Source organism: Oreochromis niloticus, linkage group LG19, assembly GCF_001858045.2.
Source record: "Oreochromis niloticus isolate F11D_XX linkage group LG19, O_niloticus_UMD_NMBU, whole genome shotgun sequence".
Taxonomy (NCBI): Eukaryota; Metazoa; Chordata; class Actinopteri; order Cichliformes; family Cichlidae; genus Oreochromis; species Oreochromis niloticus.
Genome location: NC_031983.2, coordinates 11,900,937 through 11,928,613, shown reverse-complemented (window position 1 = coordinate 11,928,613; position 27,677 = coordinate 11,900,937). Strand labels below are relative to the sequence as shown.

Sequence of the window (27,677 nt, the reverse complement as noted above, 5' to 3'; positions counted from 1 at the left end):
AACTGCACCATGTCACATATAAAGATCTCTAATCATGTTTTTCTCCTGCTTTGAGACCTTATTTAAGCAATATATTTTTAAAAAACCATAAAGAAATAAAGAGTATAAATGGGTCACATTCTCCTATCTATGACCAAAGCATGTGCTGCTTCAGAAAGAGTGCTCAGAGTGAGGAATGCTCTTACTGTGACACAAAGAACATGTTTACTGATAGAGCATGGAAATTGATTAAAAGCAGAAAAGCGGCATGGAGTGAATGTAGATGGAGGGAACAGAGAGAATGGGAGGAAAGAGGAAAAAAATAAATAAATGGAGAGCACTTCATCAGTGATGACACTTGCGTATTGATGGCGTCTCTTCTGAGTTGCAGTCCCCACCGTGACTAACAAGGACAGCCACTCATCATGCCAACCGGCATTGAAAAAAGCTCATGTGAAGCACCTTTCAGCCAGGAATGCCTGTTGAACAAGATTATGCGGGTAAACAGAAAGCAGATGTTGTCCGTGTTGGGATTTTCAGTTTCTGATGTCCACCACAACAGAAAATTCAATTAAATTTTATTTATAAAGGCACCAAATCACAACAATCACCTCAAGTTGCTTTGTGTTGTAAGGTAAAGACCCTACAATAACGCAGAGAAAACTCCAACAATGAGACGACTCCCTGTGACCAAGCACTTGGCAACAAAGGGAAGGAAAAACTCCCTTTTTACAGGAAAAAAATGGCGGAAACAGGCTTAGGGAGGGGGAACTATCTGCCGTGACCAGGTGGGGTGAGGGGAGGGAGAGAGGACAAAAGACACACTGATAACAGTCTCCAGCCACCTGTAGAAACCTAGATGATACTTTCTGCAGATCTAATCCAGTGGTTCCCAGCCTGTTTTCACACACAGGATGGGCAAACTAGGCTGAAGGTCAAAGTGAGGACACCAGGTTCAAAGCCAGCCCTTCTCCTGATTTCCAACAACAGAAAATGATTTTCAAAGAACACAGCCGACACCTCTTGAAACAATACAAAAGTGGCGACTGCCAGCAGGGGCTTAATTCCGGCCCACCATCGCTCCTCTGCTGGCTCATTCCATCCTTTAACCCTGGGAGATGGTGTTGTCATACTGCTGGACATGGGCCCAGGGTGTGAGTGAGTTTAACTAAACAAAAACACTCCCACCTCTGGGCCCGAGGACTCGGGACCCAGTCAGATCTCCATTAAAAAAAAACAAAAAAACCCCAGCTCTGGTTTGAGTTAACATGCGTATTTCCAACTCATTAAAAACCTGAAAAAATATCTGAGCATGTGGTTATCTTCACCTAGTTAGGTTTTGATAAAACATAGGACGCCTGAGTTTCTGTGAGATGGTGCTGACCTGGACTGGTGTGAACACAGTCTGACACTAGGTGGCAATCTTGCTCTGCTTTTGCGTTTAGTATAGAGGTTTGTGAATGATCCGGTGCAGGGCAGGGTCAGGATTCTTAATTTCCGTTCTTATTTGTCAGAAACACTGTTGTTTTCCTACTACATTTATAGCTACTTTTACTTTTCTCACTGGCATTTCCTTAAATTATTCCTTCAAGCCCAAAATTATTACAATTATTTGGAAAAAATGTACTTCAGTATTTTTTTCTGCTGTCATACTTCGTTGCTTCTACCCCTCATGACAGCCAAATATATATTCAGCTGTGGTGCCCTTTATTTCTGGGAGTGTCCTTAAGAGGGGTGGATCGAAGCAGGGGGATATTCCCTGCATTACTGAACCTTCTTTAAAAAAAAGAAAAAAGGGCGGCGTGAAAATCCTGCAGCCGCTGCTTTCTTGCAGGGATGGCGGGGGCCAGCCTGCCTAATTCCTCAGATTAAAAGCAGCAGTCGGGTGGCCGTAGGTTCCAGAGGCAGCATGAAGACAATCTAAACAGCATCATGATTAGAAACGTACAGAGCATGTGGCTTTCATTAGCTACAGGCTGAAAACCACAGTACAACTGAGGAGCGGGGCCTCAGCGTCAGCAGTGTGCCTGCCAGTCAAACAAGCAGACATGTTTTGACTGATGAGCTTTCCAGAATAACGATAAAGACATTTTAGTGGTTAAAAAGAGCAAAACTGACATGTCATTACATAAACAATGTCTCTTTTATCAAGTGCTTGCAATTTGATACAATCTAACACATCATTTTAAATTAGGCCCACGTGGCGCGCGCCATAATGAACCAACAAACTGAACTTTATCACATTCACTGCAGCAGACGATGTAGCAGAAATAGTTTTACCTGATTTTAGACTGTCACTGGCAAAAAGCTCAAAGACACTCAAAACAAATGCCAAAACAATAAATGTGATTCATAAAACCTTTCCATTGTGTTTACAAATACATATAGTGTCACGTACAAAATTTAGGAAAGCAGTAAACTTCGATGTAGACTTCATCAGGTGGTCAATAATTTACATAAAGTGCAAAAATCGCAAACACAGAACAAGTAGAAATGAAAAAACAAGCACATTAAAGTAAATTTACAGCTTTGTATCACAAACCCACACATCAGATTTGAAAAAACAAAAACCAAGGCTTGCCCTGAATTTGGTACAGTACAAAAGTCAGTACAGTACAGGAGATGTAAACACTGAGCTGAGATTGGTCCCTGACTTAGAAAGAACATGAAAAAAACAAATGTAGAATAATTTTATCATAAATAAAATGCCTGGGGGCGATGCTGTTCCCTTTATTTATTCAACTTTCAGTTTGTTTGGTGCACGCTTCCTTTTCTTTGGTTTTGTTGTTAGTCTGGGGGAGGAGACCAGAAGGGGGCTAGGAGCTCTTTGCCCATGTGATGACGATAACACAGAAACTGATGACTCCCATAATCACTCCAAAAACCACGAGTAGTGCAGCCTGAAGGGGAGAGAAGAAAAAAAAAAAAGCGAAAAAATTACCAGATTACCTCAAAATATAATGTATGCAACTTCATCGCCAGATCTTCTATTTACGGAAGAGCTCATTTACCCCAACAGAGTCGAAGGACCTGAGGGGCTGCCTGCTGATTTTGAGGTAGAAGATGCCCGGAAAAACAAATAAGAGGCAGCTGGATGTTGTTGATCCTGAGGAACAAACAGGAAAGGCTCATGATAGGAGATTTATAAACTGTTTGAGCAGGACTCCAGCCATTAATTATGTATGAGTAGATACTGCAGTTCTAGCCAGTACAATCAATAACTGTGGGCTACTGGGATATTGGCAGCTTCTAATGCCTGTTCATATTTAAAAGGTTACAGGTAAGGAAATAAAAATATATCTATAATTTATGAACAACATAATATCTATTGATACCACCCCATATGTTAAAAGTATTTTCAAAGTACCACATACCTACTACTCCAAACACATTTCTGATATCAGGCACAAAGATGGCGAGTATCAGCACCACACACAGGATGGTTAGAGTTGCAGCGATGTGGATCAGCCAAGAAAAGGCACGCCCCCCGAAAAGCATCAAAATTGCAGCTTTACGGGCCTGCAGCAAGCACACAGACACAGACAATACTCATTCAAGCTGAAAGCACTCAAGTGTTATTGTAACTAAATGTCTTAAATCAGAAAGAAGGAAAGTGAAGTAATCTGCTTTTTCGGCAGCTGTAACACAGTAACAGAGCCAGATGAATTTTCTAGGTGACAATAAATTTAAATTGATAAAGTAAAAAAGTAAAAAAGGTGGAACTGAAAAATAAAACCATCTTGATCACAATAACAAGACAAAAATGATCAACAAAGCCTTCAGGTATTTTCAGTTCAGTTCTTCAATTTTACAGTTTGAATAAAAAAAAGAAAAAAGAAGAAGCACTAAACAAACCTGTGTGAAAAAGCATCGTTATTATTATAATGAAGCGGGTCTACTCACAGGGAAGTGTATAAGTGGCACAGTCAGCAGCACAGACAGGAGGATGGCCAGTCGAACCGTTATCACCATGATGTCCCGGGGCAAGTATGCATCATAACTGAGGAGCAGCTCGGATTCCACGTGAGCTAAAAGTTAGAAGATGAAAACGGTGAAGGGACAATGCTTTCCTTTGAATGAAAGTGTCCCTGCAGACTTACTGTAGAAGGTGAGGTAGCCAAACAGCGCAGAAATAAAGTACAGCAAGAAGCTGAGGCTGATGCCGATATTCGTGACCTTCTGCATCCTGGCTTTGGTAGGTCTGAAAGACAAAGCGATAATAATGCACAGACATGACAAGCACCTATTATGCTCATTTCCAGCTCCATATTTTATTCATAGACTTAGAATAGCTTTAAATGATACATAACAAATGCCAAAACAATAAATCTTATCTTATTATCCTATCCTGGGCCTTGGTGTAGCCCCTGAGCTTCTGACTCACGCATGCTCTAACCTCATTACTTGAAACTTTGCTGTGTTTAATATAAGCAGCCACCGCTGTAACCGTATGCATATGACAGAAAACAGGCAAAAATAGTAGAAATAAACGTGAAGCTGACCGATCCAGTTCACAGTAGATCGGCAGGACAGCCGTGTGGCACAGAAAGGAGAAGGCCATGGTGGGGATGGCGTAGGCACTCTGCAACACACACACATCAGTCAGAGCACAGCCGTCATTAACAAATTAACAACCTACTCAGTTACACTGGAGGGAGGAGGCAGGTGGGTCAAGGTATGGTCCTCATAGTAGTAATTACTGCTTGGGCTGCTAAGAGTGAGGATGCAAATCGAAAGGTGTGAACTTTCTAAATGCATCTTATACTACGAGTAAGTATACATCTATAGTGCCGTGTGAGCACATTATAGGAAACGGTCGAGAAAGTGTAAATCGGTGTCACATGTCAGCTGCATAGTGTGCTTGAGTTCCACACGTACAGGTTACACTTCACAGGTGAGAGTGTGACCTGTCAACACAGTGGAGCAGCTGCAGCAGATCTACATTTAACAGCTTCTCACTGCCACCTCAAAGCCTCCGCGTGTTCACTGCCGAGGAAAAACGCTGGTTTCCTATACGTACCTTACTAGAGATGACGAACAGTTTTGGAGAACACTCTGAGTCAGAGGAATTTGATATCTGGAGAAACAAGGAGAGAAAAGCGAGTCGGTTATTTCTAAGAAGAGATGAGTTCAGCAGTGCTGCTGCAAATAGTAAAGCTTAATTTCAAGCTTAAGGTAAACAAGCGTTCTCATATAGCTAATGGCAGGTTTTTTGTATGATCTGTTTAATTCCTAAAGGTCAGAGTTGATTTCCAGGATCAGGCAAGGTCGCCTGGACTTCCTGTCCTTCAGGAACAGCATCAGTTACCATACACAGATCTGTGCAGCCTTCTCTGGTCCTCATCAGCCTGTGCAGACACAATCAGTAAGCTCAATCTCCTGGGCTTTCCTCTTAATCCCGTGCCCGTGACCTTCTGGACCATACTGCATCAGACCTGTGCTGTTTTCAAAAGTGTATTTATGTGCAACGGCTGAAAGAAATGCTGTTCTTACCGTTAAGGCACCTGAAAGGGACGTTATATTGTGGGGCAGTGGGCAGGGGATGGACCATTTCTTGACCACGACCTACACACGAGATAATAAATAAAGTCAAAAACTGAGAAAAAAAACAGACGGACGTATGGAGGTTCGTGTCAGAGCTTACCACAACTGCAAAGTACAGCATGAATAAGAAGGCGAGACTACTAGTGTATCCCAGGAAGCCTGTAAGGACGAGAGAAAGTTCTAGTAAGAAGCAGCCAAACAAGAAAAAAAATAAATAACAGGCTTGAGGATCGCTTAACGTACCAATTTTAGGCAACAACGACAGAGGTAGAACGACACAAAGTGTGACTATGATCAGAAGCAGCCTGCCATCCTCATACCAGGCATTTCTGGAAAATAAATGAATAAATGAATGAATAAAAACAGCAAGAGCATGAACTATTACAGGTTAACACTGAATTAAGCCACATGTTTTATTATCAGGTCAGGGATAGGAGAGAGTATTCTTCCATGCCTTAAGATGGGCCTGCTCTGGAAATTTGTCTCCATTTCGTGCTCAAATACAGAGCGACAGATTCATCATGTGGTACGAATTAAAGGCTTTAGCTCTTGCAAACCATAACAATTATGTAATTCACATGCAAACGTTGTGTCGCTCCATCAGATGAGACCACATTTCACTTGCTGGGTTTTTGGAGAGGGGGAATAATATTTTCCTTTGCCGAGGGATAGCCTTGGCAGTTCATTCGAGATCGGGGAGTAAAACGAGGAGGAGGAGGGGGGTGGGGGCTTGGCGTTCGAGGTGACACATGTGGAAGGCATGCCGGCTCCACCGGGGTCGGGGTCGGTCGAGACGGGTGCTGCCCGGCTCTCTGCTGCGCGTCGTATGCGGGCGTCGTGAGGGACTGGCTCCACCGCTCTTTATGGGGGCTTCCAGAGTCAAGCAGCACCTGCTCTGACAACATCAACACCCACTGACCCCTGTTTGGCAGTTTCACAGCTGTGGCGTTACCATAGGCGCTGATGGATTTGTCTCCGCGTCTACACCGCTTCTGCCCTGTAACTGGATGTCAGCGAGACCTCTGCTCTGACCTCGACTCTCTCTGGTCCAATCAGGTCTGCTCCAAGCCAAGTTTACACGAAGGACTCGACCCAATCTTAATTAAGGCGAGGCCGGTTTATTTGCACAGCACTTTTCAACAAGAAGCACTTTAAATTAAAGAACAAAAGCTCTCATTCCTGCAGACATTTTTGTTAAAAAAAGGGATTTCTGGAGGCTCCAGGCTTACTGTAAAGGCACAGGATACCTAGAAGACCCATGAAATGTGGAACATTTCACGCTATAACGAGATGCAGGATAGCTCTCGGTTAAAGTCGGAGCACGACTGCCAATGAGTCAATCTCGAACATCAGCATAAATCTGGCCCCGCACAATCCCAGATCCACAGCTGTCCGTGTCTTTGGCCTTGAATTTAAACGCGATGAGAGAAGCGGGACACACGCAGTCTGTTAGCAGCAGCGCAAAAAAGATTGAGCGTGACTTTGTTTTCGCTCTGCCGTATTATGATAAATGAGCCAGATAAAAGAAACGCATTTTAATATAAAACAACCCATTTATTTGGGCTTTGATGGAATCGAATGTGCGCGTCTGTTAACATCCCAAAGCCGCTCATTAACAGAAATGTTTTGTTTCCCTCAGCAGTGAGCTGTAATTAGAATGGCAAAACTGATATCCCCTTGTATCAGTCTGATTCCGGGGAACATGTGTGAGAGATTTTAGGGGGTGGGGGTGAAAGGAGAGCACTAATACAAAGCAGCTGTGTGTGGAAGATTCAGATGTTGACGGATAGGGCTGAGAGCAGCTACAACTCTTGCTTAAACCAGTGTGGCCAATAATAAAGTGATAGAAGTTACATTCTTTGCCAAGGACTTCTCTGCAGGCATGTCCACGCAGACCAATGAAAGGCACTGGCTGCTGCTGATAGGTGATGAATGGCCCTCGTATCGGGAATACATTTCCTGTGGGCATGCCTCACGCTACACGACAGACAGAGAAAACATTAGCAGTGTATTTTGGTTTAGCGAGGGAGCTTCCCCGACATTATTCATGCGCTTCTTATTGCCCGACTAATTCCAGTTTGTGTAGCTTTGTGGTGCACAAGTGTCAAATTTGACTTATTTAAAAAGGCCAAAAGGTATAATCTCCAACATCATGGGAACAGGAATGACTCATTCTTTATCTCAGTGCAGCTAATTCAAAAGAATGACTTTGTTCAACCCGCAGCTGTGACAGATTTTGAGCTGAATTTCCTTTTTGGCAAACGAGGGAGCTCACAGCGCTGGATATACCCACCCTGTGCTGTCTGCACTCAGGAGGCTGCTGATGGCTGCAGGAAGCTCCGACTTCAAGATGAACAAATAGGATGACATGGCTGAGAAGCGAGAGAACAGAAAGGGTTCAGAAATTGAGTGTTTATTAAAAAAAAAGAAAGAAAAAAAAGCCCATAATCACACCAAACTACTAAATCATAAAAACAGCAGATGAATGTGTGCTGTCACAAGCAATCACAAGCTGCTGTGTGAGGATGATGAGCGTTTTTCCAGTGTGAGGAAATAGCAGGGTGGAAGGGGGGGGGTACTACGGCTCTAATGCAAACGGGTGGGGCAGGCAGCTCAAGGGGATCACCGGCAAAGCCCTTGGCATAGAGGAGCGGACATTATGCAGGACTTCCAACTGCCGGAGACCGCGAGTAGCAGCCAGGACGAAGAAGTGCGAAGGGGGAGGAATGCTAACAATAATGATCTCTGACGCTAATCCAGGTACTTCTCCCCCTTTCTCCACCTCACTAGGAAACAGGATACTTCCCTGTATGCACAGGCGACCAATCAGAGAGAGAGAGAGAGAGAGGGGGACTGGGGGTCACTTTTTGTGAGTATTAGTAGCTCCAACAACTTAAATAGGCAAACAAGAAAGGGGGAAAGAGAGCATCGTCAGAAGTGAGCACGTTTGGAATTCAGATGCACTGTGTGGCCAGTTATAAAGGGAGATAATGTTAAGGGATTTAGATTTGTGAAGCCACACTAGCCAGAGTTAGTTGGGCCCTTAATGCCCCCGAGGGCAGATCTTGCGCTTGCCGTTAAATAAGCCTGGCCTTAATCCCCCAGATCCTGTATTTGTTTATGAAAGAAAATTCCCCCAGCAACCCTTCGGCCCACACAGACGCATGGACATTCCCTCTCTGAGAATAACTGCAGACATTTTATGTAAGCGCTCAAATCTGTCAATAAGATGTTACTCTGAGGCTGCAGCTTTTTTTTTTTTTTTTTAGCAGATTAATCAAAAACGTACCCTGGGAGAGTTCATCCATCAACTTAAAGAAAGCATGAAAAATTTTTATATTATATGTAGTTTTAAGCCACAGACAAATAAAGACATGCTGACAGAGATCACACACAGCAGACATGATGCAATGGTTTCGTTCGATGCAGCTGGTTACTGTAAGTATAACACCACATCTGTGGAAACTGCTGGTAGGATAGTATTTGCATCTTTAAAAAAAAAAAGCAGGGAGGAAAAAAAAACCCTGAGTGAAGACAAAGCACTGCCAAGTGGTAAGAAAACGTATTATAATAATAAGTACGTTTGTAAACTTCAAGAAAAATTGACCTAAACCTTCTGTGTGTGGTCAGCAAATAGCGGCAGAGTGTGCTCAACGTAGGACAGAGCCACTTTCATTTCATTAAGGACAAGGGCCGAAGCCGGCTGTGAGAGCCCTGGGCTGGTCAGTAATTAAGGTCAATTGGCCCATCAGCCTTTGGCAGTGCAGATGAATGTTTACCCAGAGTGAGGCTAATTGCACTCTTATAAAAGGGGCCCGGGGTATAGACAGATGCATGCTGGAGTGCTGGCTCTCACACTCTCACACATACTGCCCCCATGCTGGGAAAACCGCAAACATACCAGAGGGCACGGCAATAATCCACTCAGCCGTGCCACTAATGACTGCAGAGGAGCTATCACCTCAGCTCTCGACTGTCTGGGAAGCACGGTTTGTGGCTGAGGAATGACAGTAAGAGAAAGAGAGAGAGAGAGAAGTGAGGGGGTGGGGGTAATAAAGGGAGGGGTCCCATTAGGCTACTCCACACGCAGACGGTGGGAGTGGGTTTACCATCAGCGATCAATTAGAGGAGAAGTCGTGTTTCAGGCTCAGGGGAGGAGACAGCGGCTTCAGGGTCAGAGGTTATCAGGGAATCGAGGTAATAGCCACACAGGAGGGTGGCTGTAAAAACCCCAGCCATTTGGGCACCAGCAGGAGGCGCTATCTACCTCCAAAATAAACTGACCATAGTCTGACCCTGCAGCACTCCTCACCCTCTTCACCACCCTTCTCCAATAAAAACCCACAAAATTCAGTTCCTGTCCAGCATGTCAGAAATGATGTATGTAACTGCACATTGAACCGGGGGCTCACTTACCACCGATATTTTGGATAAGAATAGCGATTCCAACCAGAACCTAAAAAGACAGTCAGTGTGAGCAAGTTCTCTGGTCACGGTGGAAAAACTTGTATAAACTTTTTGGCAGGGCAAATGTGCAGCAATCCAAAAATCAACACTTACTTTTCCTGGTTTTTGTAAGGCTTTCCCTCCGAGGTCTTCATATGAATTGATACCTAGAGCCAAGAAGAAGAGAAAAAACAGAAGAATCAGACATGAAAACGATGCCAGGATGACTATCACATCACAAAATTCTTCATGGAAAAATGGGTGGGACTCAATAACCCACATCCAGAGATTATCTGGTTTTTATCTCCTCTCTTTGCTCCTATGAAATATTATTTAAACATCATCTGAAGTTTCGCACAATGAGGATACAAATAATAAGTAAATGGAACAGGGAAAAAAATCAAGTGAGGGTGTTTAAATGAAACAACTCTGGATGAAGCCCCTTGGATACACCCACAGAGACGTGTTACCTTGCATCCCACCCACCTGTTTGGTCACAGAGCTTCAGCAGGAGGTGTATAGAGTACGCAGCCAGGCTGGACACCAGCACCAACAGGATACTGGAAAGATCATATCTTTACAAACATGTATCAAATTGCAAAAAGAAACAATAGGAGACACCGTTTTAGATGCTCTATAGGAATTCTAACAAACTAATCCAGATATCCTCTGGGATACCAGGGGTCAAGTCATGCATTTTTCTGCCTTATGCACCGAGAAGATTCTTACCAAAACCCAACTATTCCAGTGCTAGCCATGGCATAAGCTAGACCCAGTATGCCGCTGCCCATGATTGCGTTCATCAGGTTAAACACAGAGGAGGCGAAGGAGGCACCTCTGGCTCTGGATAGCACAGCTCCCTGCACATATAACAAACAATATAAATAGTATGAGGAAAAAGATGCAGCAAAAGAAGTCTGATTATTTTTGTAAGAGCCTCAGGAAGATTCCTCATGACAGTATTAAGAACAACTGGCTGGCCCTGATGATGGATGTCATAAAAAGAGCACTGCAGTGGCATGGAGGATCAGGGAATGGAAATGGGAATGGATGGAGAGGGATTTGAGCTGCTGGCTGTGGGACAGCTGCCTGAGCTCAGGATAAGGGGAGCTGCCCAAACTGCTTGACCTCTCTAATGGGGGATATCCTGGACAGAACGAGTGGCAACTCTTGTGTCAGTGTCACAACAAGCTTAGATTGACCTGCAGGCTGTTGCAGTTCCCCCTGTTACAGTACTGAGAGACAGGAAGTGAACTAAGACCCCAAATGAATAAAAATACAAACTAGCTGGAGTTTATGGTAAACGATGGCACATTGAGGTAAAGCTTATCCCAGCTTGCACAAGCTACAATTCAGCACAGCTGGAAGCAAAACAAGAAGAAATCAAACCACTGTGATGGATGTTTGGAGACAAAGTTAGAGAGCCAAAGCTGAGTTGGTTTGGACGTGCAGAGGAGGGAGAGTGGACAAGGAATGTTGAAGATGGAGCTGTCAGGCAGGAGAAAAGAGAAAGACCACACAGATGGTTGATGGATCTATTCAAGGAGATCATACAGAGGGTTGGTGTGACAGAGGAAGATGCTAAGGATAGGGTGAGACCGAGGCAAATGACCTGCTGCGGTGACCCCTAAAGAGAGTAGCCAAAAGAGGGAGAACATGTTGTTTTCAGTACTTTGCAAACATGTGTACGTCCAGATTGAGCCGCATGTTCACACCATGATGAAAAAATTTATGGGAACCCTCACATACTCTCAAACACAGAATCAACAACACACACCACACACTATGTCTTGCTTAGATTTGAACTCTACCTCTATATTGCTCACTGAAATCAGCCACATAAACTAACAAAATCAAGCTAGAGGGAGTTTCTCATTACCTTTAGACAGACACGCTAAAACTTCTAAACTCTCTAAACGTACATTACTGATGTTTTAAAAATGACTGTAACAGTCATTTTTAATGTAATGCTGTAATACAGGTGAGGTCAAAAAGTTTTTGCCTGAAGTTAAAATTCTAAACACTTAAGTGGGCACTGAAATAGTCTCTGTGTCACAATAAAGTCTTTATAGGCATTATCAGTGTACTGTTTTAGCTTCAAGTAGCTTCAGCAAACAACATTAGATTAATCTAGTCTGTCTCTGACATCAAATCAAAGAATAAGTGGTTCAAAGACTGAAATATGATTTTGGTTTGTTGTTTTTTCCATTTTCCCCTGAACACTATTAAAATTGCACATTCTGAAGAGGTGCAGACGGAGACACTTTGGTTTCTGCAGAGTTTTTGCAGGATTCAGCAGCAGCTTTGAGCAGTCTGTCAGCGTGTATGTGGACAACTGATTTAATATAACCACAACAACGTCCTCAAATGAGGGACTGACAGTAAAATTGACCATTTACTTAACATAACTGTGAAACCATGTTATGTAATTAAATCACGCCGCTCTTTCACACCATAATCTCCTCTGAGGTCTTCCTCTTTCCCTTTTGCCTGGCAGCTCCATCTTCAACATCCTTGGTCTAATATAGCCACTATCCCTCCCTCCAAACTTTGTCCCTGTGATGTACTCATTTCTAATCCTGTCCATCCTGGTCACTTGTCTCCAACCACTCTCTTCTTCACCTCTCTTGTGCCTTGTCTGGTCCTTTGGATTTTTAACCAATGAAATACTGAAATAATGCCAGTATATTAAAAAAAAAAAAAAATCATATATTTGTCTACTTCAATTTTGGACATAATTTATTTGCAAAAAAGAGACAAAGCCCAAAGGAAACAAAGTTAGAGATTAGCATGAGAGGGGAAAAAAAAGAAGAAGAAAGATAGAGGTTCTGGTGTTGGGTGTACTTTCACTGTAAGTGCTGACACAGGCAGAAAAGAGATGAACAAGCAATTCAAAACAAACACGTGATGTTTTTCCTGGACATTTTGACAGCCTAATTTACTGACAACACTACAAAAACCAGCCATTTTAACCGCCGTAATTCACAGTTTATTATTAAATTAAACACAAAAGTCACTGTTGATGTTTGACTTTTATTTTTTAAATTTGGACTATTGTTTACTGAACTGTGATTTTAGATTTGTTGCAATTATTGCTACCCCCTTCGCCAGATTTATCTTGAAAAAAAAAAAATCATTTTTGAATCTGAGATTGACAATGTCTCTTGAATAAATGAAGTTAAATAAAACACATAAATTCTTCCTTTTGACAGAAACACATTTATTTTCTGTCTCAGACTGTAGATTTGAGGTCAGCAAGTCATTCAGCGCAGTTTCACTTTTGGGACTTCGCCTGTTGTTTTACCTGTAACAGAGGTGCAGTCTCTTCGGTGTCCCGGGCGGTGCGTTCACGGACCGCGTCCACATCGTTGTTGATGCTCATTGTGGGTGGGGAACCGAAGCGGGAAACAAATTTATTAGCGTAAAAAAAAACCCCTCGCAGATTGAGAGGAGACGGGGAGCCGCAGAGTTACGATACCATCTCAAACTCTCCTCCTCTAAACTCGTCAGCTGATCACTGTTGATGTTGAGTCACGTGCTTCTTATTTCCGTCGCGTTCGACACGTCAGAAATCACGCCGTGCAATCACAATGCGAGTCTCTGCTCGCTTGACCAATCAGCGCTCGACGGTAGTCGACGTCTTATGACGCAGTTCAAGCATGCCTGTAATCGGAGGATGTTGAGGTGAGCTGTCTGGATCTGAAGTTTATCGTTAGTGGTTAATTGTATACTTTTGTTTTAAGCTTTGTTCTGATAATATGATGTTTTTTTTTTTTTCTTTTCTGCCTGATTATTACGGCGTCATTATGTTTGCAGGTTTCTCGGCAGGATCTTTGTATCTGCACAAACTCAAAGGAGCCTGAATCCTGCCGCTGTGCACCGCTGCTTTTGCTCTGCAGCGTATCCTTGCTTGGCTGTGAAGCCCATAATGGAGCCTAAACTATACCGACCCCCTCCAGAGGTCCGGGGTATGACCGCTCTGGACAAAGACGCCTTCACACAGACTATTACAGTCCCGGCTCTACGGGTGCCCATTGGGGTCTTAAACAAAGTAGTGAAAAGCCTGAAAAAGTCGAGCATCCAGCGCCCTGGTGTGCCCAGGGTGGTTCAGGACAAGGAGCAGAGTAGTGACTTTCGCTTGGTCCTGTTGGACCCTCGCAGAGTCTCCGCGCCGAGCTCCTTCAGTGAGACTGAAGCTGAGGCTCTGAGGTCGTTCAGTGTCAGTGAGGAGCTCCACTACTATGAGCTGAAGCTGACCTATGACAACCTGAAGAGTGAAGAAGTGCTGGAGGCTGTCCTTCCCCAAGGTCAGGATGTGACCTCTGCGTTCAGTCGGGTGGGCCACATCGCACACATGAACCTGAGGGACCACCAGCTCCAGTACAAGAACCTCATAGGTGAGAGGCTGCTGCCTGGATAGGGGGGAGGTTTTATTACAAACTGAAGTATCTACACGTCTTTCTGCTTATTTATTCACTTTATTTCTTTAATTTGTCACCCAAACTTAACAAGACTGGTGCTACTGAACTGATGTGGGTACCCCTCTCTGCAGGGGCCCTGTGTCTAAAATGTCATGATGACTAATAAATCTGACTAAATACAGCTAACAGAAACAGTGGGTCAGCTGGGATCACCCATCATTTCCAACTTTACAGTAAGGCTTCTTTTCTGCGCCTTCTCTTGCAGGTCAGGTGATCATGGACAAAAATCCTGGTGTCACCTGTGTGGTCAATAAGACGAACATAATCGATTCCACTTACCGCAACTTTAAGATGGAGGTGCTGGCTGGAGAGGAGAACATGGTCGCCAAAGTATGTGTACTTCCACAGAGCCCCCTGTTTTCACACTTGTTATTACACATGTTCAGTGCGCAGGCTAATTGCTGTCCCGATCCCGATCCAGGTGAAAGAAAACGGGGTGACGTACGAGTTCGATTTCTCTCGTGTGTACTGGAACCCTCGGCTGAGCACAGAACACCAGCGGGTGGTGCAGCTCGTCAAGCGCGGCGACACTGTGTTTGACGTCTTCGCTGGCGTCGGACCCTTCGCCATCCCAGCTGCTCGCTTAGGGGCCAGCATCTTAGCCAACGACCTCAACCCAGAGTCCTACCGATGGCTGCAGCACAACTGCAAACTCAACAAGGTGGAGAGCAAAGTCAGAGCCTTCAATCTGGACGGCAGGGCGTTCATCCGGGGACCTTTAAAGCAGGAGCTGCCTGCACTGATGAGGGGAACATCTGCCGTTCATGTGGTGATGAACCTGCCTGCCTTAGCTCTGGACTTCCTGGATGCGTTCAGGGGCCTCCTGCACCACCAGGAACCACCTTGTGACGAGAACCTACCTACAGTGCACTGCTACGGCTTCTCCAAAGATGACGACCCTGACACAGATGTGGTGGAGAGAGCTTCCCGCAGCCTCGGATTTCCTCTGAAGAACCGATGCTCTGTGCATTTTGTGCGCAACGTGGCTCCCAACAAAGATATGATGTGTGTGAGGTTCACACTCCCTAAAGACGTCCTCTTTGGAAGTGATGCTGAAGAATCAGGTAAGGAATCACTCCTTATGAGATCTTCAAAAAAAAACACAAGAACAACAAAAGAGCCCAGCTGATTCTGAGGGGAAGGGAGGAAAGACCCATATACAGTTTATAGCAATTAGCAGAATGAGCCTTTTCTCTTGGAAAAATCCCTAACATCCCATAAATGTAGGAAGAAGAGGCATTGAAAAATAAACAAAGAGGAAAGCAAGTTCAAGCATGTTTGTCTTTCATTATGAAACTATTTCCTCAGTTTTCTGTCATAACATTTTAAGTTCCCACTTAACTTAAACATTACTTAGCCCATGGTGTGAATTTTGGATGCATGGGGATGATTTCTGTGACCATAATTTAGACACAATTAAAAGTAAATATACTGTAAATTCTTTAAGTTAGAATAACACAAAATAAAGCTACAAAGCATGAATACCTGTGTTTGCGCTGTTATATGTGCTGAAATTCCAGAGCTAATTTTCAACATTGGCACAGAGATGTTTTCTATAATGTTTTTTTCTGTTTGTCTACAGAACCCATTGAAGAACCAGCCTCAAAGAGACAGAAGTGTGAAGAAACTACAAATGCAACGTAACGATAAATATCAACTTGGCACAATGAGGACCATGAAGATCAGCATAGGAGCTGACTTTATTTTTTGCCCTTAAATATTTTTTATTTGAAGAAGTAACGGCTCGGCTTTGTGACTAAATCATTTGCATTTTCTTCTTCTTTTTTAAATTCTGGGTTGCGTTTCATTTTAAAATAAATCTGCAAAATAACAGACAAAACCTCAGTGTTCATTGCCATTTATTTAAAAATCAAGTTTGCACAAAATATAAAAAAAAGTTACATACAACATACATACAAGTCAGAGCACTCCCCACCCACAGCAGCGTAGTGGTAGTAGTGCAATATTTAAAGTCTTTTCAGTCACATTTCTAACTGGAGCAGCTTCTTCAGCCTTTCAGAGGGAACAGCCCGCTGAACGCGTCCTGGATGGCGCGATAACACGCCAAAGCTGAGGTGTATCCTCCAGCTGTGTCCTGAATCACGGCGGCCCGCACATGATTCAGATACCTGAGAACAAACAGAAAGCTCTGCTGAGTAACGCAGGTTAGATGTTAGAAATAATCTGCCTGGCTGGCACCCCGAAGGCTGCTTTTAAAGACTCTTCCTGTGAGTGTAGCCTGAGTTTAAGTTTATTTTTGAAGTATTTTTTTCCCCTCCTTCTCTCTGGTACCCTTTGGCCCTTTGATGAGATCAGCAAAGACAGACGTAGACATACACCAACAGTGGAACACCTTGTGCCTAAAAGCCTCTGCGACATGGCTCTATTAAAGTATTATAGCCGTTTTTTATTTTTTCTAAGTGCTTACAGATGTATCCTGCCAAACCTCCTTTGCGGGGATCTTAAGCAAACGTGAACGTCACTGTTTATTTTCACAATCGTGCACAGGCAGAAAAAACAGTCACAGTGATAGCTGCCTCTCTACTTAAGTGCTCCGTCCCTTCCCAGTCGAGTAATTTCTCAAGTGTGTATTGTGCGCTTAAAAAGCAAGCCGTACCGTTTTCTCTTTCGTGTTACTACAGAGCAAAAAAACCCAAAGGCCGCCAGCGATCCAGACAACACGTAGCCTTGCCCATCAATACTGCCCAAACCTCTCACGCCCCCCCATCCTGCCACAGTCCTGGGAGAGGCGTCTAAAGCTCTCACACGAGTCTGGCTTTGTGGCCCTTGTTCCTGTGAGCTCGGGAAACTTCAAAGTGAAAAGTGAATCAAGAGCACAGACAGCACTCTGATTTCCATGCTCATTCGGCTGCTTTACAGAGAAACCTAACACCTGCAGGGAGGCTCAGAGAGACTGACAGAGCCGAGGTGTATGTGAATGAGAGATGGATGAGGGGGAAAAGGTGTTGGCGATAACACTCGCTGCATAGATCGGATTTTGCTTTCTGTTGTTCCTAAGAACCCAATAAAAACATTGAAAATGAAGGTGAAACATGCTTGGTAGCATGTCTGTGACATTGAAAACACAAACACCTCACAACATAGAGTGAAAATAACAAGGAGGACAGCACAAAATGTCAACCAGACAGTGCACACAAAGACCACTAGAGAAACGGCACACAAGTTCAAAACAGGAGGCCCAGTGATTAATAATAACTTCATTAGGCCCAAGCTGCTGTAGCCTGTCCTTCAGAGCACTTGAGGGAGGTCTTCTCATATGGCTTCCTGCATCAGATGAGTGCTATCTATTGATTATATTGTACTGGGCCTTTTTAATGGTGAAAAAAGTGGGCTATTTACAGCCTGGCTAAGTCTGCTCTTCCTGCTAATCTAATCCCCAAGCTACTCATGTGGTCATTCCTTCCAAGAAAGCTGAGAGCTCTGTGTAACTTTATACCTGCCTGCCCCTAAGGAGGGAGAGAGAGGGAGAGAGCGCAGAAAGAGAACATGAAGGAGAGGGAGGAAGAGTGTAGTTGAGGGGGCTGGGAAGTGGAAAGAGGAAGGAGGGGAGGATATGGGGGGGAAATCACCTTTGGGTATCATCATCACAAACCCTCTTCTCTTAAACTAACCCTGCCTGCCCTCCGCTCACCCCTAACACCCGAGGTTAGTTCAGTTCTGCTCCATTAACTCAGCAGCTAATATCCGCATCTTCCCATAAAGGCTAGATGTAAGTGAAGCTGAAAGATAAACTTCACATGACTGTACTTGACGGGACGGACCAACAACGGAAGACATGCAACAACAAGAATGCTTTTTTTTTTTTTTTTTTTTAAGCCAAATACCAACTTATAAAAAAAAATTACTTGTGAAACAGACGCTTTGCTCCCCTCTGAACACTACTGCTACACTGTGTGCACCAATGGTCCTTCACCCCATCATCTCCCCCGTCCCCTCTTTCTCCCTCTCCCTCTGAGGACTGGACTGCCTTTTGTTTCACAGGGCGCTGAAACCCAAGCCGTTTCGGCCGGTAACATCTTTCACTCTCCGGGCCCCACTGGAGCATTAGCTGCAACTCGATATGGGTCTTTTCAAAGCTTCGTATTATTGGGTAAATATGGGTCACTTTGGGCTCGCCCATTATGTCGCTTAGGGGGAGGCGGGAAAAGACGGGTGCAGGTGATGAAGACGACTGAATGACACAGTATGACACAGTGTGAGTGTTAGGACTGCAGTTGTCACAAGGGAATATGTAAAGGGGGGTTAGGGGGGTTATACTGACTCCAAGAAGTGATGTGTGTTATTTTCTCCAACAAACGTATCATGACTTTAACTAAACAATACTGTAATATTCCCCATATGGAAAACTCCTTCATATACAAGTCTTCTAAGAGTATAATTTACACAAAAAGGTGGAGCCTTTTGCCATTTTCTCACACAGCAAGATTACTTGATTTCTTTTAGCATTCACAAAGGCATAACAGCTGATAAGTGCTTGCATTATTTTTCAACCTCTGACTCTCACCATCTGCTGTTACCCTTTGCTTTAAGAAGCCATGTGCGGTTGGATCAAAACAGTTCAGAGTTAACAGTGTTTTTTTTCCACTTGGGTCTGGAGCTCTGAATACCTGGGCAATGTCTCCTGCTAATGCTAATAACCATCAGAGGCTTTACTGACGGGACCCCGAAAAAGTATTCTCCACTCCTGCTGCCTGGAAAACACTGCAGAGCCCCATCTCTAATTCAAAGTGAAAAGATAAGTGGCGAAATGTTCCGGCGGGTTTCCGCGTGATTTCCAGCTGAGAATGTGTGGCTCCTCTTTGCGTTTGGATCGGGGACGCCGCTCCCGAGCGAAGGGTGTTGGGGTTCTTCAGGGAAATGGCTGCGAAGCTGGGACCCCGAAGGGGAAAAACTACAGATACTACAAGGAGGTGCAGGCTGCGCTGGGCCTCTTGTCTAGACTCCATGTGTTGGCTAGAATTGGATTAAGAGGAGATGTGTGGAAGCCTGAGCTTGATGGAAAAGAAAAGAGGCCTGTAATGCCACAGTGACTATTTCGCCAAGCAGACACTTAATCAACATACAAACCACAGGGCGGACGCACATGACAGAAGAGCAATCTGAATCAGCCTTAAACAATGCTCACTGCAGACCACTCTGTGTGGTTTGGCTGCTTTCATGCATTCTTGTTTACCATACGGCAAGTTTAAGGAGCGAAACAGGCTCCTACATACATGAAATTCTCAAGTCTTGACTTCTTCCTACACTACTGACCTGAGAGCAGAGCTCAGACTGACACCTGTCTGATTTTACAGACCTATCGCTGATCCGGGGTCACCACTTGTTTTTACAGCACCAAAGATCAGACGCTTTCTGGATTTAGCCTGTCGTCAACGTGACTCACGACCCAAACAGGGTACAATGACTTTCAGGCTGCTCGGGAGATAAACTCTGTATTCAGCTGAACCGACACTGGAAGGGAAAAAAAAAATAACATCTACAGATAAATCAATAAACTCTACCCCGTCTTGCTCCAAGGACTGGAGCCTCATTAGCTATGTTTATTAAAGAGATGGAGCTTAAACTTTGTGTGTTGAATACACAAAGAGGGCAGCGGACAGGCACGGGGCAGGCTACTGCGTACTTCTAAAAGGCAAGTCATGAGTCTGCAGGACGACGGTGTGAATGTCCGGAAGTCTTCCTTTAGCGCTTTGCTCCAGCAGCAGCAGTTGAGGATTCCTGGCCTGGGAATGATGGGAGTTTGGGTGGGTAAGGGGGGGGGGGTACAGAACCACACACCTGCCAGATGATTTGTCATTATAGAGGGGTCAGCACTCAGCTGTCACCCCCTAATCACCCATCCAACCCCTCGAGTCACCACCCCCCCACCTCCACCTTCACCCACTAAACTCCACTCTCCAGTCCTCCCAAAACACCCCCTGCATTCCTCAGGCAGCTCCGGTTTCACTCACAGCACTGCTGCTCAATCTGCCCCTCCTTCCCTACACTCTGCCCTGAGAGAAAATGTACCCCTGTGAGAGAGACACACAGCACACTGAGCGCATTGTGTGGATGTGCAATGCGTGCTCATGCCCCCCGTGTGCGCGTCTACACGATTCACATGTGCTTGAATACATGTTTATCCAAGGGCAGAGCTGTTTGTATCGATACCGAAAGCGAACCGTTGGAGCCGAGTTTTTAAACCAGAGGAGAATGTGTGAATTGGTCCAGGCTGTGGTCTAAGAAACAAAACCCCCGCAGACAAGCCAAACACAGAGAACTCTCACAGGTATACTATATCTGTCAACAGCAGTCTTTCATCACTATGGGTCATAGGTCACACTCTTTTCCATTGAATGCAGCTTCCTCTGGGACATGCAAGTGTGTGTGAGTGAGATCCTCGGCCATTATTCTATCCACCGTCTACCAGATTATCTCAAGTTGTGCTCCGTGAGTGTGTCTGAGGGGGGCTCAGTGCGGTTACATCATATCCTCAGACGCATACAAACCCCTTATCCATTATCATGCGTCTTATCATCACCACTGATAGTCTCTGCATCCCACAAGAGAGGAGGAGAGGGAGGCGAGTATTGCTAACACTTACTTTCTTAAGGAGAGAGCATGTTTAGTGCGTTAACAGAAGCTTTGGGTGACACTTGACATTAACGCTTATAGAAATACATTCTCGTGTGGAGTGACTGACAGCCTGTCCTCGAGAAGGCAGCTTGTTGCTATCAGTGATAATTAAGAGGTGCGCTTGTTTTAATTATGAAGGGCAGCAGTGCTGAGGTGGCCACCATAAAAGCAGATAGTGCAACTTCTGCCCAAATTCAGCCACACTTCCTGGACTAAGCCATCACCTGTCACGACTCATCTTGAGTACTTAAGTCTTGGCCCTGCACCTCCTATATCCAGCCTGATGGGGGCAATAGAGGCTGGCTGACTGGCTGGGCCGCCACCTTCACAATTAATCGCAGCAGCCTTGAGAAGTGTATAAGCATCACACACACACACACACACAGACACACACCCCTCAAGCCACTTGACACACAGAGCATCTTTCTTTCGTCTCCTGAGCTGCCACTTGATAACTTTGCCCCCTGGAAAGCTTAGAAGAAGAAAGAGGGAGAGGGGAGGATAATGACATGACATCAGTGTCATCGTTAACCAAATGGGGCTGTACACAATGGAAACACATATGCTGACCAGTGAATGGCTGCTAGCACAAGACACACCCATACACAGAGCAAAAGGAGCCTTGACAGTTGGATGTAGCATTCAGTGGATAGATCACCGATACACAGAGGAAGAAAAGCCTTTTCCCATGGGGGGTGGAGTCTCGTATGCAGTTATCAGTTACAAAAGACCCTGAGGCACTGGTAAAAAGGCAAAGAGGATTTCAATTAGGAAGAAAAACAAGAAAATAATAAAGAGGGAGAGACAGAAGGGAAAAAAAGGAAAAGGAAAGGTACCACAGGAGGAGCGTTTAATTCATACGTCACAGTGGAGAAGTACCTCCTCCCCTGAGGTGTGTGTGGCAAGTCCCCACAGCTAAGCCCCACATGACAGGAGTTTGTTTTGTTTCTCCAGCTCTTAAGAGGGAAAAATGAGCCAGTTAATCCCCCCGTACATTACTGGACCCTTTGCCCCAGGGGTGAAGAGCAGAGGAGAGGCGCAGAGTTCCAGTCAGTCTGTGTGCATAGTTATGAGCCCCATCAGACTCAAAGTCAAAGCGTGCAACTCTAGACAGTGCATGGATGGAAACCACTACAGAGATCAGTGTGTTGAAATAGGCAGGAGACATCACCTCACCCTCCACTGGGTGTTGACCCTGCCACCGCTAGGCTGTGATACAAATAAATCTGAAAGCAAGAGAGGCTGTTATCCTTGGAGTTCCCTGCTCGTCGTTGTCTCCTTTGCTGGCAGCGAGTAGCCTGACTGGGCCTGGCCTGGCTTGATCTCACAAGGAGACTGCTGGTCTGCCTCCAGAGGGGAAACAATAACACTAAAAGCAGGCCTCTTTCGGACGACCAGAATACACACTAGACAAACGGACCTCCCCCTTCGGTCGTTCTGTTACGCTCCCTCCGTTTCCGCCCGCTCTTTGGGTCAGAAATGACTCACCCGCAACGAAAAAGCTTCTAGTCAACTACAGTGCATGCTTATTTTGCCTCATACTTCAAGAGAAAATCAATATTTGCACAGATCTATGGGAGGGGAAACAATAGTGATGTGGCCTCCTCCAGCTCTGTCTGTTAATGGTCTGTTTACTGAGGCAGACAGGATAATGGTCTGGGTGTTGGCTGGTGGTGAATCAGACGGTGGCCACACTCTACTCAGTTTCTGATATAGTTAGAAGTGTAAGCATCTGTGTGCGCAAGGAACTTAGACTTAGACTATAAGTAAGGTGGTGGATATGTGCTCTAAATAAAGATGGGGCATTCTGTTGACACAGACAGGTTTGCAAGTCAAATAGCTGGCCTCAGGCTCCCACACTTTTATACTCTCTTTTGGTTATGCAAATTTTAAATCTGTGTGTCTCATGGCTGCAGTCAAGCTATCAGATCTAAGCTGTAGAAACACTTGAACGGTCGTTGAAGCACTTCATTGAACTATATCATTATTAGCAACGCTGGACCTAGTAACAGGACAATGGCATCTGCATTGAATGTGTTGTATAGGAGAATAGAGGATATCAGATATCTGGGAAACCAGGTCCACTTTTAGGTCTTGGTTATGGTGACAACTCCAAGGTATTTGAGAAAAAGCCCCACTGTTATGCAAGAGCAAAATAAACCGTTTCCCATAAACGGTATTGTTTGGCAGTGTCAGAGAATATTTTAATTGGCGCAGTGAGAGCAAAATATGGGCCTTGAGACATTATCTAATAGTAGTAAAAGTAGATCAAAGCCCACTGCTCTCGAAAGAGTTCATCTGAGGTCACACTCACCGGTGCCTCACTCTCCGGCTCATAACTTAAAGCATCAAAGCTGTGTTTGTGCGGGAGAGAGTGTGAGAGTCTATGACTATTTGTGGCCCAGAATATGAGAGTCTCTCCAAGGTGCCATCATTCTCCTCCTGTCAGTCTCAGCACCCTGACGTCCTGGTGCTGCACCTCAGTCCCCCACGGTCAGTGACCTCTGACCCCACCCCCTGGCCCTTCCTGACCCATCAGATGGATATATGCCTTGCAGGGCTCAGAATCTGGGTTACATGGTAAAGCTATTCATGGCTGTTTCTACAGATTCCTCTGGAGCGCCTCGCCTCTGCATATTGAGAGAAAAAGAAAAATATCATGGCTGACTTGCACTTTCATCGCAGAGTGAGAAAGGAAAGCAGGGAAAGGAAAAGAATGATTTGTATGCAATGTAAACCTCATATTCTCTAATTTAGCGATGGCAGAAATGGATTCAAAAGCACTCTATGGACCATGTTTAGTGGTCCCTGCTAACTTCCAGAGCCAAATCCAGGGTCACTGCTCGTGCTCTTGGCCAGCGAGGCCAGAGCTGGAAAGATGGAGAGCTCAGACCTGGAGTCAGGCCAACCAAGCAGGGAGAGGCTAGAGATGCTGGCTGCCGGTAACTGAGGGCTGTGATGGCACCATTGACTATCCTGGATATCTCACTCCCACCAAAGCACTTAACATGCAGTATAAGTCAACACACAAACAAACAAATAGATGCACACACTATTCAAATAAACACGCAGACGCCAAGGGATGGGTGGAAAGCTAAAGAACACAGGCAGGAGGAGAGCATCACTCAGAGAGCCATTAACCCCTGGCTTCCAACCAGAACAGTGAGCAGGCATCCTTTAAGTACATGTTAAACATAGCTAGTCTCTGTGTGTGTGCACAAGTGATTTATGTATTACTGCTCTGTGTCCAAGTGTATCTATGCAGTTACAAGAAAATGCTCGTGAACCCTGTGTAATTACCAGGATTTCTGCATTGATTACTCATAAAATGTGATCTGAGCTTCAGCTAAGAGACAGTTATGTACAAACACATTCTCAGCAAACAGCTGTACTATTCATTTCTTTATTCAAACGAGGGGTAATAATTCACAGTCCAGTATAGACACTTTAAAACCCGCCAAAAATCTATGTTCACTGTGTGCAAGTTTTTTTGTTTTGTTTTTTTTAGAGCAGCACAGACCACCCAGATACTCCACAGTACTCATGGGACAGTGTACTGGTGTGACAAACATTAATCTGCGTTGAAAAAATTAAAATGCACCAAACTATTTCCACACGTTGGAAGGAGCATCGAGTTTTATCTCTTTGTTACCTTGGAGTCTAAACCTTTTGCAATCACTGAGGGAAAAATGAATTCAAAGCTGAATAACAAAGGTTTTAGAAGAGAACGTCAGGGCAGCAGCCAGGTTGGCTAACGCAACATGACAACGCTGAACCAAAGCACACAAGCCAAGAAAAAAAAGAAAACGTGGTTAAACCTGAAGGGGAGGTGGTCTGAGGAAGATTTCCTAGAAATGTTGATGAACTGAAACAGTTTTAGAGGGAGGAACGGTGCACAGGAAATTCCTGACAGAGGCTGATGCTGCTCAGAGAGGTGTTACATGCTATTACGTTCAAAGGTTTACTTACTTTTTCTAGCCCACACAGTAAGCGATTACTTAATGTTTTCAATAAACATATGAAAAGTATAACTGAAGTGTGACTTACAAGTTACTTAATCCATATGTTCATATAGCGCTTTTTTAAATGGACTTTTAAGCAATTTGTCTGCCAGAGTCAATTTAGAATCACCAATTAATTTAACATGCATGCCTGATGGATACTTAAGAAGTCTTAATAGGTCAGATATAAAGTCTGATTAGTCAACAAGCATAAGATTTGGATGAACTAGTGCAGGACTGTATTATCTACAGTGGCTAGCACAACAGTGACCCTGTAAAAGCTGGGGTACATCTTGTGCGTGTAGTGAATACTGCTCATGTATCATGGCTCTCTCTGTGTTACTCCCCTGTGTGTTACTGAAGCGGTCATGCATATTAACTTCAAAGTGTCTAAATGACAAAATGCTCAGAGAAGCCACCAAAGCTACGTATCGCATGTCTGAAAAAGCCTTTGAGTGTTATTAGTTTAATCAAATTGTCTGTAATTGTGACTTTGGTGGGGATCGGGATACATTTTATTAGCTGCTAATTTAGAAATCCTGGCAATTTCAAAAGAGGCTCAAACTTCTTTCTGCAACTGTATGTCCATGAGAACATTGATTTACTTCAAACCTGAGTGTTCAGGAGACCAAACTGATTGATTGTCTTCGTTAATGAATGAAGGTCACAGCAAACTACCTATGCCTATTTAACCCTTCAGACAGAGTGGTCTGAGGACTGCTTCCTTGTGCAGAGAAGTGCATCCCCAGGAGAGGAGCGCTAGACTAAACACTCTGTCCATTCAGCTGCTCCCCTTCTCCCCACCGACAAGAGACGGACGCCTGACAAGCACTCCCAGAGAAAAACCTCACTTTTTCCACCAATTATAGAAAGCAATGCGGAGTGGGGGAGGAGGGAAAACTTCAAAATATTATACACACTGGCATTTGGCGAAGCGCATTGAGCAACCTCTGTCAGAGAAAGATGGGCTAATTTCAGGGCACCCTGTGCCAACACAAACAACTGTTCTGGATTGCTTTCATTGTCAGCACTTGAGGTTTGAGTCACATTTTTTCAGCGCTCCGCAGCCAATTTCTCTTTCCCCTATTTTTCCCCCCATATGATTTGTCCTTGTCCAAGATCCCAGTCAGTCTTTCATCGCCTGCACAGTCAGCGCTTAAAAAGTATTCTGGTAGAGAACAAACTCAGATCCAGATGCTCATCTACATACGCAAAACAAAAATAGAATATTTTTTTATTTTGGAACCCCCAGCATTTGCCTCCAAGAGCTCATGCACAAAAACTTATTGTAAGTGTAATGTAAGCGTGTCTTTGAGGTGCTGTGTATTGTGATGTATCCATTTGTTTGAAGGTTATGGCTGTCAGCTGGCGGCAGGAGTTTAACAGCTACTACTCGAGTCCCACAGTGCTGTGTGCTGGGATTCATATCGCAGCCATGTCAATGTAAACATCATATGTTACTGTTTGTGTCTCCAAAGCGGTATTTACTTTTACTTTGATTTTGTTTATTAAAGGCTTTTACTGTTCAACATAAAAGCAAGGAGCCATGGCAGGACATTTGGAGTACAGGCTGTAGCGTTACATTCACAGTCTACTCATAACTCTGACAGCTCACGCACAGCTATGGGTATGTGCCAGTCAAAGAGATGGGCAGCTCTACACTGCCATTATAGAAAGCCTCACACAGTGGGGGTCACATCCTCTGTGGCAAGTCAAACACACCTATGCACGTCAGGACAGGAGCGTTAGGATATGTATGTGTGAGCGGAGAGGGTAGATGCTGAGGTGGAAGCTGAATGCGCACTTTTGGAGGCCCCTGAACATGCATCCTATAACCAGGCAGCTGTCTTTAATATAAGAGTCCACTTCAACTCATATTTATTCAGGTACAGCTGACAGAGAAGGAGACACAGTGAAAGAGGCGTGGCTTTTCTTTTTCCTGGCAGGCGTGCTGCGCTCCTGCGGTTTTTTTGGGGGGCAAAGGGACAAGGCGAAAAAGACAGACACTTAGAAGGGGGGTGGGGGTATGTGGTGCAGAAGAAAAGAGCAAGTTGACATAAAAAAGGCATGGCTCCACTCAGTCCTGTGTTGACTGGACATCCTGTGCAAAAGACGAGCCCTGGAGGCCCCGGGGCCACCAGGGAGGGGGGTGTGTGTGTATGAGCTCAATCCTCCAGTTTTACTTGACGGCTGTGTCCAAGACAAATCACCAGTGGAGCTGCTGTCACAGTGAGCCTTGACCAAGACAAACAGCCGTGTTTCAAAATAAGTACCTGCCCCCTTCACAGGCCCTTCCACCTCATCCACACTCAGGCACATCCACATCTCGTCACACCTTAAAGCAAATTCCCTTCACAGGTCATAGGACTGGAGCTGTAGTCCAACGCTCTACACAGGGGACTCACTTTTCACGCTCTCAACGCTGTCTGCATTCCCTCTCTTGTGCACGCACACTTGTGAATATTTACCACATCACACGAGTTCCACTGTGGCCAAAAGGCCGGGACTGCAATAACAAAAGGTGAGTGTGTGTGACATAAAGCCTACAGCACATTTACGGGGCACCCTGTGGGCGCGTGTGTATACAAGT

General features: G+C 44.7%; 3 protein-coding genes across 3 annotated transcripts in view; 1 reads left to right on the top strand and 2 right to left on the bottom strand.

The window, feature by feature from the left end:
• Positions 1–2,103: 2,103 nt before the first annotated feature.
• slc38a6 (solute carrier family 38 member 6) lies at positions 2,104–13,494 on the bottom strand. The gene is made up of 16 exons (XM_005477036.2): positions 13,274–13,494; positions 10,699–10,829; positions 10,456–10,529; positions 10,084–10,136; positions 9,940–9,979; positions 7,817–7,895; positions 5,767–5,852; positions 5,624–5,682; positions 5,473–5,544; positions 5,000–5,056; positions 4,482–4,561; positions 4,080–4,180; positions 3,883–4,007; positions 3,354–3,498; positions 2,991–3,085; positions 2,104–2,879 (listed from the first exon to the last, which is right to left on the bottom strand). The coding sequence occupies exons 1-16, from the start codon at positions 13,349–13,351 to the stop codon at positions 2,796–2,798; spliced, it is 1,359 nt and encodes a 452-aa protein (XP_005477093.1). The 5' UTR covers positions 13,352–13,494; the 3' UTR covers positions 2,104–2,795.
• A 42-nt stretch (positions 13,495–13,536) lies between these two features.
• trmt5 (tRNA methyltransferase 5) lies at positions 13,537–16,550 on the top strand. The gene is made up of 5 exons (XM_003453087.5): positions 13,537–13,653; positions 13,786–14,366; positions 14,656–14,780; positions 14,872–15,514; positions 16,033–16,550. Exons 1-5 carry the CDS (start codon positions 13,613–13,615, stop codon positions 16,092–16,094), a joined length of 1,452 nt encoding a protein of 483 aa, XP_003453135.3. The 5' UTR covers positions 13,537–13,612; the 3' UTR covers positions 16,095–16,550.
• The window catches only part of mnat1 (MNAT1 component of CDK activating kinase), a 31,361-nt gene continuing 19,976 nt past the window's right edge, over positions 16,293–27,677 (bottom strand). Inside the window, exon 8 of the mRNA XM_003453088.3 lies at positions 16,293–16,579. Within this exon, the coding sequence (XP_003453136.1) occupies positions 16,459–16,579 (121 nt within the window). The 3' untranslated portion in view covers positions 16,293–16,458. The remainder of the gene's footprint in view (positions 16,580–27,677) is intronic.